At 46.2% G+C, this 13575-nt stretch overlaps 1 protein-coding gene across 2 annotated transcripts in view; it reads left to right on the top strand.

The window, feature by feature from the left end:
• The window catches only part of LOC138581423 (cytochrome P450 2D17-like), a 669998-nt gene that overhangs the window by 133070 nt on the left and 523353 nt on the right, over nt 1-13575 (top strand). For both annotated transcript variants that reach the window (XM_069652740.1, XM_069652739.1), the window contains exon 2: nt 3736-3901. In XM_069652740.1, coding sequence (XP_069508841.1) covers nt 3736-3901 — 166 coding nt within the window. The remainder of the gene's footprint in view (nt 1-3735; nt 3902-13575) is intronic.

Here is a 13575-nt window from a genome sequence, read left to right as displayed (position 1 = left end):
GAGGAATGAGACCCATCTTAGACTTAAGGGAATTGAACAAATTCCTCAGGAAGGACAAGTTCAAGATGGTTACCCTTTCTTAGATCCTTCAGGCCCTCCAACTTCGGGATTGGTTGGTATTTCTGGACCTTCAGGATGCTTACTTTCATGTGCCAATTCATCACAAAGCATAGAAAGTACCTGAGTTTCACCAAGGGCAACTCTCACTATCAGTTTCGGGTTCTGCCATTTGTACTAACCTCCGCCCTGAGGGTGTTCACCAAGATGATGGCGGTTGTGGCACGAGTACAGGGAGAAAGGGCTTCTCATCTAAGCCTTACCTGGACGATTGGTTGATCAGGCCCAGTTCCCCGGAACAAGCTCTGGACCATCTAAACTATACTTGCCACTCCCTCCACAGGCTGAGCTTCTTCCTCAACTTCAAGAAGTCCCACATGATACCATCACAAAGACTCCAGTTCATCAGAGCAGTACTGGATGCATTCCTGGGAAAAGCCCCTCCACCAGAGGTGAGGGCTCAAGACATTCTGCAGATGGTAACAAAATTCCAAAATGCCCAATATCTACCGGCCTTTGATTTTCTGAGGTTGCTAGGCCTGATGGCATCCTGCATCTTATTGGTGCCACAGGCCTGCCTGGGAATGAGATCTCTCCAGTGGGCTCTCAGGACGCAGTGGTCACAGTTCTCAGGAAAGATGTCAGATCTCCTACATATTCCGAACAAAGTCTCACTGGACGTTCAGTAGTGGGCCTGTCGGGAAAACATCTTGGAAGGAGATCCTTTTTGGCAACCATGGCCGGAGATAACGGTAGTGACGGACGCCTCACTCACGGGGTGGGCAGCCTATACTAACGACTTGACCATCAGCGGTCATTGGTCTTCATCGGAGTCCAAACTACACATCAACCTGTTACAGCTGAGAGCAATCAGGCTAGCACTGAAGTCTTTTCTGCCATCTGTACAGGGAAAGAACGTCCTGATAATGACAGACAACACAGTGGCCATGTACTACCTCAACAAAAGAGAAGGTGTAGGGTCACTACCACTGTGCAGAGAGGCAATGTAGCTCTAGTTTTAGGCAGTACAAGATGGGAATCTCTCTGTCGGCAGTTCAGCTAGCCGGAGAGAAGAACACTGCGGCAGAGGCTCTGAGCAGGCAGAGCACAGTCCCCCACGAGTTGTTACTAGCTCTGGAAGTCCTTCAAGAGATCTTCACCCTTTGAGGAACCCCTCAAGTCGATTTGTTCGCGACCAGTCTCAACAGGAAGTGCAAACTATTCTGCTCAATTTCCCCCGAGAGAAGCTCCAGGAGACACGTTTTGTGGTGGACTGGGAATTTCCGCTTCTAAGGGCGTTTCCTCCAGTGCCCGTCATTCCTCATGTAATAAGGAGGTTCAGAAGGTTCAGGAAATCGATGATCCTAATTGCTCCAGATTGGGCCAGGAGAACGTGGTACCTGAAACTTCTACACATGTCCATCTGTCCTCCTATTCGTCTTCCACAAAGAGAGGATCTTCTCTCGCGAGAGGAGGGTCATGTTCTCCATCCGGATATCAGGACTCTCAGTCTTCATGCATGGTTTCTGAGAGGCTGAGATACAAAGATTGGGACCTCCCGTATGACGTAATGGAGGTGTTGTTTTTGGCCAGAAGGCCAGCAACCAAATCTTTATACTGCTGCCGTTGGAGCAAGTTCTGCAGCTGGCGTAGAGATAAGAATGTTAAACCTTTCATGTGTAATACACCAATGGTGTTATCTTTACTGTTGTACTTAGCAGATCTGGGGCTCCAGATTGGCACAATAAAAGGTTACCCAGCAGCGCTGTCCATCTTTAAGCGCACTGCTGAGGAACCCTAATTTATTTTTATTTTTTTACTTTTCTTTACTGGCATGAGGCAAGAACAGGTAAACAATACGGTGCATATAGCAGATAATGTTGCAGACACATGAATGGCATTGCACACAGGGGTTAACAGAAGAGGACAGGCGACATCTCGCGCAGTTCAGCACATTTCAGCACATTTCAGGGGGTAGCAAAGTCTATATGTCCGGCAGGGGGGAGGAGAGCAGTTCAATATCATCTTTACTGTTCAGGTAGCTACAAAAATCAGACCATATGAGAGGACGTGGGGAGAGTGTTGATATAGTCCTCTTCGCACATTTCGGTCCAGGTAAGGGCCTTCAGCCACATCTTGAAAGAGGGGGGGCAATGGCGCTTCCAGCACTGTAATATGCATTTTTTAGCAACCATACTTCCGATGTTCAAGAACTTGGACGCCTTTCTCAACTCAGGCCCATCCCATATTCCAAACAGAGCGGCCAGTGGGTCAGGAGCAATATGGATCCCAGTTATCTCAGAGAGGGCCTATATGATGGCTTTCCAGTACGGGCCCAGCGCATCACAAGACCAAAACATGTGAATCTGGTCTGCTTCCTTGGATTTACATATCGTGCAAGTATGGGCCTGGCTGTGTGCAAATCTCCCCAACCTATGCGGAGTATAGTATAGACATTTCAGGAGTTTATATTGCATGCACCAAAATCTGGCATTAATGGAGACCTTACTTGTATGCATGCACATCCTACCCCACATAGCATCAGTGATAGTCAGGCCCAGTTCGCCATTCGAGCAACGGACGCTGCGCGCAACTACTTATACCTGTGATTACTTCGACGTGGAGACGGAGGCCTCCGAGGGACATCGTCTCAACAGGCATCGACGTGCAGTGCCCTCTACTGGGAAAAATGTTTTCCGAAGCAGCAAGCTGTGGATATTGGAAATATCAAAGATAAGGAATACGGGGTAAGTAACATCGCCCCAAAAACTCCCAGTTCTCTTCTACACTGTGTTCATGTACCTTCAAGGCTGATGACTTTCCTGGAATGCTCAGATAGGTTAATTCTTTATAGCACCTCTTGCAAAATTGGACAACAAGGCAAGTATGTTTGCAGAGCTAGAAAAATCCTCTATCATTTCAGACTTAGCTAGTGGAACACCAGCTTGGGCTTAATGGGGGTTAGGGCGGTTGTCAATGTCCTCCAATCTTTTCTTCTGTTGGGTGCTGACCAGGATGGCTCAACTTCAGGCTCAATCAAGGTCAAGCTCAGTTCATTCAAATCAAATAAGTCAATAGAAGATTAGTGTATATGAGGCGGGCAGAAGCTCAAGCCATAATCAGCTGCTCTGTTGGCAGGCATTTTAGAATCCTGCTGTGTAAAAAGGTCAGAAAGTTGATCATACATAATTTTATAAATCAATTCATTTTCAGCAAATAGCAATCACATAGTGTGGGGAATGCATAGTTTAATTTCATACTAATTGCTTTTGCAGTATGGATCGTGCTTCAGGCACATCCTGCAAGCTCAAAGACTCAAAGCAGATAGGCATATATGGATTTCCTGAGACGCAGGCTAAATTAGGCTTTGTTCTCTATGGCTGCCATTGTTCTCATGATAACAATATCTTTGTACTAATCATGCCTATATTTTCTTTCAGCTTCAGTCGTTGTACACATAATATATTTATCATCCATTTGTGGTTGGGTTTCATATGGTTTTGTGATTGGGTTTTCACATCCATCCCTGTTTGTCGCTTAATCTACATGTGTAAGATATTAAGTCATCATTAAAATATCGTTAAAGTAATAGAGCTTTCCTTGCTGTAAGGCTGATGGAATTGTGCCCTCATGAATATCAAGCTGTCTTGTATTGAAACACCTTCTGATTCCTTCCAGCTGAGTAAGAAGTATGGGAACATCTTCCGCTTTCAGTTTGTTTGGAAGAACCTTCTGGTCGTGAATGGATTTGAGGCAGTCAAAGAAACCATCATCAATGAGGATACAGTTGATCGCCCATCCTTACCGCTATTGAAACAGATAGGATTCAAGAAGAACTCTGAAGGTGAGCAGAAAAAAGTGCTTGTGTAGCTTTGCGGCTCTTTAAAGCCCAGGGTAAGTGTGAACTGGGGGAAGAAGCCATATAGTATAAAGTAAAGTGAATCGAAGATCAAATGCTCTACACTGAGAGTAGTTAGAAGGGGATTTAATTCCAAAGCATGCTACAACCAAGGGAGAAATACTGCCCTCTGAAGGATTTTCCTCCTAGTATTTAAAATGACCAGGTCATACAAGATTTGTAAGTAGAGAGACCACCATGGAAGGTGACAAGAGAACATGGGCCTCATCACGAGTCTGGTGGTAACCCTTAAATGTGGCGGTAGCGCAATTACCGCCGCATTTGAGGGTCTGCCAGATCATGGCTTTGGCAGATTTCCCTCAGCTCTGAGCTGAGGGGAAATCTGCGGCAACTTTGCCGATTTTCAGCGCTATTACCGCCGACGGGAAATCCTATGGTGGTAATGGCACAAATTTTCCCCATTGGGCCCAATGGGGAATGAGGAATTCCCAAAGGGGCCCAATGGGGAATTGGCACTAACCATTCTGCCAAACCCGTGATCCGGCGCTAATAGTGCTGGGGGGTTTGTCAGTAGGGCTAATAGCGCGGTGGTAATAGCGCCGGCGTTATCGCCCAACTCGTGATGAGGCCCCATGTGTTGCAGGTGTGGTCAACCTGAGCTGTTTACATACCTGTGGGTTTGTGCAGGTTTTAATAACAGGCAGTCAATTACTTAAACTGTGCTGTGTTAAAATGCATTTATATTAATGGGGTGAGCGTAAGAGACCATAATCTGCTAATTTCATCCTTTTTGAAAAAATCTGAAACCTAGGATAATCTGTGGTCCCTTGGCATTGATGTTAAACGGGGAGCATAATCGCCTAAAATGAATGAAAAGAATATGTTCCTTTTTAATTTCATTTTGCAGACCACGTTCACAAATACCTCTCTAACCCAGAAGACCCTTGCCTATTTGCTGAGAGTACAAACCAAACAGTACTAGATGCACTACGGCCTCTCTTTCTTAGATCTCTTGTGAGAAGGAGGCTGAGATTAAGCATGTGAGGCAGAGACAAAATAATGGGTGTAGGGGCCATCAACACCGATTACTGCAACACGATGGGGAAATTATGCTGGCTATTTTGGCTAGGCGACTGGATGTAGATTTCTGGTCTTTAGTTAATGCCCCTTAGACAAACCAGGTGGAGATTCAAACCAGACCTATCTCGGAGGAGGCATGGGCACAGTATTATTCACAACTTTATGAACACTGTGGTCAGGTCTCTCTTCTGCGCCAACATTTGGTAAATTGTATATGGTCTATTGAATTTACATTTGAGGCTATTGAGCGAATTAGTAATCATTCTAGTTCATCCAGAGCTGAGGGCCGAATTTAATATCTAATGCTATTTGAAAAAAAGCTTTGATGATTTGGTCAAATATACTGTTTATGCTTTTTAAGGCCATTGTCTATAACCAACAAACTCCCGAATCATGGAAAAATGCCTATGTGGTTCACATTTTAAAAAGGGTAATAGATCATTGCTAAGCAATTATCGGTCAGTCACACTTTTAGATGCAGAATCCCAAGATTTTTGCCGGATTGATCTCGGAGATGGGGCTAAAGAAAATGTGGTGCTGAGTACATTTCAGACTGGCTTTAGGCTAAACATGGGAACGCACTGCAATGGTTTCTTGATGGGTTGTATTCAGAAGCTGGCATGGAAGAAAAATGTCCCACCTGTTTATGCAGTTTGTTTTGATTTATCGACCGCTTTTGATTTAGTTGATCAAGGAATTTTATTATCTAAAATGAACAGGTTGGGTTTACCGCCAGGTTTGTTGAACATTCGGATTCATCTGCATGAGGGGTCCATGGTGCAGGTGTGGCTCAATAATGAGGGGTCTTTATCAAGGAAGGTATCTTCTAGTAGTGGTCTCCTGCAAGGGTGCATTTTGGTCCTCTGCCTTTTTCATTTTTATGTAGCTGACATTGGCACAGCTTTGATGAAGGCCGCTTTTGTATCCCCTAAAATCGGAGACCTAATCCTCACATGGATGGCTTATGCCGATGATTTTATCTTGTTTGATTTAAGACCGATTGGGCTACAGCAGTTCATTTCTTCCTTTGCTGGTTTTATGGAAGAAAATAAGTTTTAAATTAATCCTACTAAAACCTGTGTGCTGCCATTTTGTCTGCAGGAAAAAGAAATGTAAAACAAACCTGGCTTGTCAAAAATACAAGATTCCCCATTGCTAATATCATCAAATATTTGGGCATTGCAATTTTAGCACACCCCAAGAAGTCTTTTGATCGAGATCTCCTTAAAAAGAACGCTCAGATGTTGGCGGCCCAAATGTTTAAGTTGAATTTGAAGTATGGCAAGTGTTCTATGGCCCCTGTATTGAAACTCTACATTGGAAAGGTGGTACCAAAATAGTTATATGGATTGGAAGTACTGCCTTGTTGGATTCATGGGGAATTAGATGTTTATGAAGCATTGCCATAAAGAACGGTTCTGTACTTTATCCCTCTGTGTACCTCTAGTGGCGATCTGTCGCAAGCTGGGCTTACAGTCCCTATGTAGCAGGGTACAACGGAAGCAGCTGGCCCTGTTTCCTAGGTTTTTGTGTTCACCATCTACTTCTTTGAACGCAAATGGTGGTAGTGTGAATAGTATGAGATTTGCTATCCCTCTATGAGATTTTAGAAATGATTATATAGAACAGCTGTTCAGGAGGGAAATGTCATTAGATTTACTGATTGAGAACCCAGCGAACGTAAAATTGGATATAGCGTGAGGGGACTGAATTCAAACCAGAGTCGACACACGCTTTACGCACACTTATGTAATAGTCACACGAGGCTGTTGAACCTTACTTGATAGAATTTCTAAATAGAGTTGGGAGACAACATTTTATGCAATTTCGCTTTACTGTTCTTTTAACACTTGATGGTATGCATACAAAATGGTATTGCTCACAGTCTGGCTTTTTGCAGATTGTGTAGGAATCGGTATACTAAAGAGAACATATATAATTTAATTTTGAGCTGCCCTGCACTGTTGACACTGCAAGTCCACCATTTTGGTAAATTTGTGAATAATCTAGCCTTCGTAGACTCACAAAATATGTGGAGGAGAATGTTGGGGGGCGCCTCCGTGGCATTATCCCTTGCAGTGTTAAGGTTTCTATCTTTTTGGGGTCTCATGCAAATAGGGAAATGAGTCTCAATAAGTGTGATAGATGGTAGGCACCTTATGTTTTAACAGATTATGAAATGTAGTTCAGATATGTTATTTATATCCATATGTTTCTGATGTAAGTATTATTGGAAATGTTGCTATTGCAGTTTTATTGTATGCAGGTTTATTGTAAATGTTTATTTTTTTAAACCAACATAATTAAATGATAAGTAAAAAGACCCATTTATGTTCCATTTTGCTCCAGTTTAGCTCAATTTCAAAGGGGAATATTGGTGGTAAATTTTGCCTGGCAATGTTTCACTTTCATTCATTTTTGTTTTCATATATAGTGAAAACATCCTTATTTGTCTTTTGGGGAAGTGGGAGATTGCCTGAGTAGAAAGAACTATCCTCTACTCTCTGGAGGTTGGAATGCCTCATCATTATTTTTGGTGAACAGGCTGTCAACAGCTTGGAGAAGCTGCCAGCTTCAAGAGCAGCAGCTATATCTTTAGGGGCAGCAATCAGACAACCACAACCATCAGGACAAGGATGTAGAAGACCTCCTTTTCATTTCTATTTTTCCGTCTCGAGAAGAAGAGGACAATTCTCACAGAGGGGTTAGAGAAGAGCTCCTCATGGAGGCAGAGGAAGAGGGGGTAGATCTTCCTGTGCAACACCCAAAGAGTTACCCTCAGCTGTAGGTAGAGCAGCAAAAGGACTACCTCACCAACAAGTCTGTGGTAGGAAGCAGCCTGTCACATCATCTGCGGAGGTGGAGAAGAATAACTTCTAATGCATGGGTGCTGCAAACAGTAGCAGATGGTTATTGTCTTTCATTCCTAAAAAAGACCCCAGATTGCTCCGAAAGCCAGGCCAACCTTGGTTCCACACCTGCTCCTTTTACAGGAGATGCTCATCCTGTTGGAGAAGGGGAACATGTACCAGTGGCGGAGAGAAACCACGTTGGTACTCTCCCTACTTACTAATTCTCAAGAAAGGACGGAGGAGTGCGACCCATCTTGGACTTGAGATGCTTGAACAAGTTCCTCAGGAAGGACAAGTGGTAACTCTTTTACAGATCCTTCAGGCCCTTCGACTCCAGGATTGGTTGGTGTCATTGGACCTTCAGGATGTTTACTTTGATGTGCCCATGCAACAGAAACACAGAAAGTACCTGAGATTTGCGGTTGGCAGTCTCGGGAGAATAGCTCGGCGGCAACGTGATTGCCTTGAAAGCAAGATGACACAGAGCAACAGAGGTTCGATCCCCGGGTCAGCGCTTAGAAACCGCTGAGTATTAAGCCTGTTATAAATAACCTATCATATCACATCATATCATATCATAATAAGTTTTGAGTTCTGCCATTCGGGGCCACCTCAGCCCTGAGGGTCTTCACCAAGCTTATGGCAGTGGTGGCAGCAAGTCTAAAGAGGGAGGGGAGTCACATCTACCCCTACCAAGATGAATGGTTGATCAGAACTTGTTCTGCGGAACAGGCAGAGAGTCACCTCAGTCGCACTTGTCACTTCCTCTACAAGCTGGGCTTCTCCCTGAACTTCAAGAAGTCCCACTTGACACCTTCACAGAACGTTCAATTTATTGGAGCAGTCCTGGATTCAGGCTCAGGAAATGCTTTGCCACCCGAGTTGAGGGCTCAACATCTCTCACAGATGGTCCAAACATTTCAGAGTGCCCAACATCTCCTGGCCTTTGACTTCCTAAGGTTGCTTGTCATAGAATGAGATCCCTTTAGTGGACTCTCAGATCCCAGTGGTCTCAATTCTCTGGCAAAATGACAGACCTTCTTCACGAGGAACATGGAGGCACACAGATTTTGGGTTTCAAACATATATCTATTTAATTGGCTACCCACGGGACACCGAGCAGGAACACATGCCCAGACACCTCTTTGCTTCATGATACAGTCATGTACAATTTTTATTGAGCAGCCCGGGTGAATGGGCAAAAGTCTGTTTGTTTGTAAATATACAGAGCTACTAGCCCTGAAGATGGACCAAGGGTCCAAAATGCATTGGCGTTTATAGCTCATATTGGCAAAGGCTGTGTAATACAGTTGATATTATTTTTTTGAAAAACTGTATATGGTTTGAAGTATCACTTGGAATAAAACTAAGATCCACAATAAAGGTTGTGTGCAAGAGGTCTATTACTTTTCAACTAATGTCAAATCTAGTTATCACACTACACTAAGGGTGTGCAAACCCGCACCAAAGGTAATTTATACCTTGGTACACAGTGCTGAACCTTCTTCAGGTCCCAACAAAGGTCGCTCAGGATCTCCTGTGGTGGGCCAGCTGAGAGAATGTGATGAGAAGAGAACCCTTTTGGCAACCATGGCCGGAGATGATAGTTGTTACAGACGACTCTCTTACTGGATGGGGAGCGCACATGAAAGAACTTTTAGTAAGCAGACACTGGTCTCAGTTGGAGTCCAGACTCCATATCAACCTTTTAGAGCTGAGGGCAATCAGACTAGTTCTGATGGCCTTCCTGCCATCACTACAGGAGAAAGGTGTCCTGGTAATGAACAACAACACAGTGGCCATGCACTACTTCAACAAGAGAGTGGGTGTAGGGTCACTGCCCCTGTCTAGAGAGGCAATGCAGCTCTTGTTCTGGGCACCGAGAGAAGGAATCACTCTTCTGGCAGTTCATCTAGCCGGCGAAGAAAACACTGCGGGGACGCTCTTAGCAGGCAGAGTACGATCTCTTATGAGTGGGAGCCAGCTCAGGAAGTCCTTCTGGAGAGCTTCGCCCTTTGGGGAACCCCTCAAGAGGATTTGTTCACAACCAGTGTGAACAGGAAGTGCAAGCAGGATATTTCCCCCAAGACGAGCTCTAATGGACACGTCCGTAGTGGGCTTGGAGTTTGTACTGCTGTACGCGTTTCCCCTGTCATTCCTCACATAATAAGGAGGTTGAGGCAGTTCGAGAAAACCATGATCCTGATTGCTCCGGATTAGGCCAGAAGAATATGGTACCTCGACCTTCTAGAGATGGCCATTTCGTCTTCCCCAAAGAGAGGACCTACTCCCACAAGAGGTAGGTTGCATTCTTCACTGAGCAATCGGGACGCTCAACCTTCATGCCTGGTGTCTGAAAGGATGAGATATAAGAATTTGGACCTTCTGTAAGACATGTTCGAGGGGTTACTTTCGGCTGGAAGAACAGCAACTAAATCCCTATATCGCTGCCTCTGGAACAGGTTTTGCAGCTGGTGCAGGGAAAAGAAACTTGATCCTTTTACATGTAAACTTTCTACTGGCCTAACAAATTTGTTTCTGTCTACTCCCTTCATCGTGCCGACATAGGACTTGAACCTAGTGTTGAAATGCCTTATGGGAGCTCCTTTCGAGCCCTTACACCCGTGCCCATTGAGAATTGTTTACTATTTAAAACTGCCTTTTCAAATGGATTGTGTCCTCACACGTATTCATCTTTTGATACTATGTTCCAGCTTTAGCTGCTTCTGAAAAAAAAATTGCCAGAGGGCGCTGTGGGGTATATATAGCACACACCGTGCCCGTTGGCTTCAGTTCTGTTTTTCCGCAATAGCTAACACTTCGAGAAATACGCTGTGCTTTGGTTTTCTGTGAAGAAAAACTTTGCTATTTGAGTACGATGGCCTCCTCTTTGACACCATCAACCCCAAAGATCGAGTAAACAAATTGCCACGACTGCAGTGTCAAGATGTACCTCCCTTTGCACCGTTTGCATTGGCTGTTGGTTGCCCAACGTATCGAATTCAAAGCGCTCTGCATTGTGCATTGTGCTCTCCACGATCAGGGGGCAGAGTATCTTTGTGTAAAATTTTCACGCTATCTTCCAAAGCTCTCCTTGAGGTCTGAGGTGGCTGGCCTGCTTTGTGTGCCACCTTTTCTCCGTTCCAGATTGGGGGACGTGCCTTCTCTATTGCTGCAGCGCAGCTATGGAATAAGCTGCCCATGACATTGAAAAAAACATCTAACCGTTTGGCCTTCATTTAACTTCCGTGACTGATGGCTTTGTTTTCAGGGTTTTTGTCCTTTTCCTCTCCAGCGCCATGATGCCTCCAGGTGACCGTCCGCTATATAAGAAATCTTAACATAACATAACGGATCCTCATTGTGTGTCTCTGTGGTGCATTGGTGTGGACCATAAGACAGCAGACTGTGGGGGTCATTGCGAGCTTGGAGGTATAACTGTCCTTACTGGCATAGAGCAAATACAGTGTCTGTTTAGTAAAGAGCCCGCTAATAGAGGGCTATTACAAGTTCGCGTGCACAAGCTTAGCAGCATGTCGGTAACGACATTACCGGCATGCCGCTAAAGTCCAAAAAATGGCCCTTAGCGGCATCATGGAAAGCGCAGACAGCACAACCGCCGGTGTATTCCTCTTAATAACGTGACCGGCATCAATGGATATGGCATTAGCGGGCACCGCTATCAGCGGTGACCGCAAATAAGCGTAACCGGAAGTAGTATCATCGCACAGGAACGGGAAAGAGCACGGCGGCCAGATATCAACCTTGAACACCAGCATCATGCCCAAGGCTGTAAAAAAAGGTGCATCCCGGCAGCGCAAAGAGCGCTTCAATGAGGATGAAATGACTGTGCTGGCAGAGACACTGGCAGACAATGCAGAGGTTGTTTTTGCTAACAGCCTCAAGAGGGAGGCACAGATAAAAAAGAAAGAGATCTGGCAACTTGTTGCCCAAAAAGTCAGTGCCATAGGCAACACCCCCGCACCATCAAGGATGTCCGCAAGTGATGGAACGACCTGCGCCTGAGAATCAGGAACATTCTGTCCGCAAACCGGAGCCAGGTCATGGCTACTGGCGGTGGTCCTAGCTCACCCATAAAGCTAAGCCAGTGGGAAGAGATCTGCGCCAGGACAATTGGCATCGTGGCCATAGAAGGTGTGGGCGAGATGGAGCGTGGCGCAACCTCATCGGCGGATGGAAGTGAGTGTCCAAAGAAAACACTGTAATGCTAAGTATGATGATAGTCCACCAATTTGTCTGTCCAAAGAGGCAATGCAAGGCCCAATACATACACATTGACACATCCCTGCCTCGGTGCCGTCTCCAGCACAGACACATGCCCATGCATGCAGCATGGCAATGGCATACCTGACACACACCACACAAATATGAAAATGGCATAAGTCACACTGCACGCAGTCCACAACAGAAATGCATGTCACATAGCATACGGCAGCTCCAACATCAGTGACCCTAACAGATGCCTGCATGCTCCACCCATATAGCAAGCAACGTGATCATCAAAACTCCAATGCCTAATCCCCTCTAATGTGTAGAAGAGCAATAATACCAATGTATGCATGATGCTTGTCAAACCATCACTTATGCCGTCCTTACGCAGGCAACTACTCCCCGGAAGAGGGCCAGGGATGAAGGCAACAGGCCTTCTACATCGAAAGGCCCAGCCAAGCCACGACAGGCACTGAAGTTGCAAACAGCGCAGGATGCCATGGCACTGGTGCCGCTAAGGCCCATTGCCACAATCCCCACAACACCTGTGTCACCTGCACAGGGGGCAGTTGGTGATGGGGCACATTCAGCAGAAAACAGCTCTGTTGGGGAGGCGGCAGCTACGGCACCCCAGACAGACGATGATGCGCAGGGCCAGGTGTGTGTTCCTGTCGAGGACGACTCCTTGGACCTTCCTGCAACACCCAGTTCCGCACCATCCCCTCAGGTCACACCTGTGTACTCCTACCATGACACCACACTGGAGCAGTGTGGAGGGGAGGCTGTACAAGGGAGCATGAGTCCCACAGAGGAGCCACATGGATTTGGGGATGTCACACATGCACCCTCCACCTCCACTGGTGTACAGGCGGGGGTGCAGCAGATAGGACATGCAGTGCAGCACCGGGAGGATCTCACAGCCCTAGTGAGGCAGTTTGTTGCAGACGGTGCCCAGGCAAGGCAGGAGGGGACGACAACACTGCTTCCCTGAGGCAGGCCATTGAGGCAAGCACTACAAGAATATGCGAGGAGGTGTCTGCACTGAGGCAGGTCCTCTCCCGCATTGCGGATTCATTGGAGGCTGAGAGTCTGGCCCCCAGACTGGAGCAAGTGGCCACCCCTTCTTCATCCAGCTCCACCCAAACAAGCGCCCTACGCAGGTCAGCGCGCAACTTGTGCTGATCGGACATGCCACCACCACGTGCAGGAAGTGGAAGAATGTAGATGGGGCAGCCTGATTAAGGCTATATACGCAGACACATGAAGCATTTGCTTGGACTCCATGTGTGGGAGAGTTGTGGGGGGAGAGGGAGGGAGGAGAGGGTTTGTCAGGGAGTTGTGGGGGTAGAGGGAGTGGGGACAGGGTGTGTTGGGGAGTTGTGGGGGGAAGGGGTGGGAGAGAGGGTGTGTGGGGGAGTTGTGGTGGGAGCCAGAGGGGGGATAGGGTGTGTGAGGTGGAGGGTTTGCCCACTTAATTCTATTGGACAGTTTAATACA

The sequence above is a fragment of the Ambystoma mexicanum genome, chromosome 3p (assembly GCF_040938575.1).
Source record: "Ambystoma mexicanum isolate Mex_15411 chromosome 3p, UKY_AmexF1_1, whole genome shotgun sequence".
NCBI classification, from domain to species: domain Eukaryota; kingdom Metazoa; phylum Chordata; class Amphibia; order Caudata; family Ambystomatidae; genus Ambystoma; species Ambystoma mexicanum.
The sequence above is the reverse complement of the archived record's forward strand: the minus strand, read 5'-3'. Positions and strand labels throughout refer to the sequence as shown.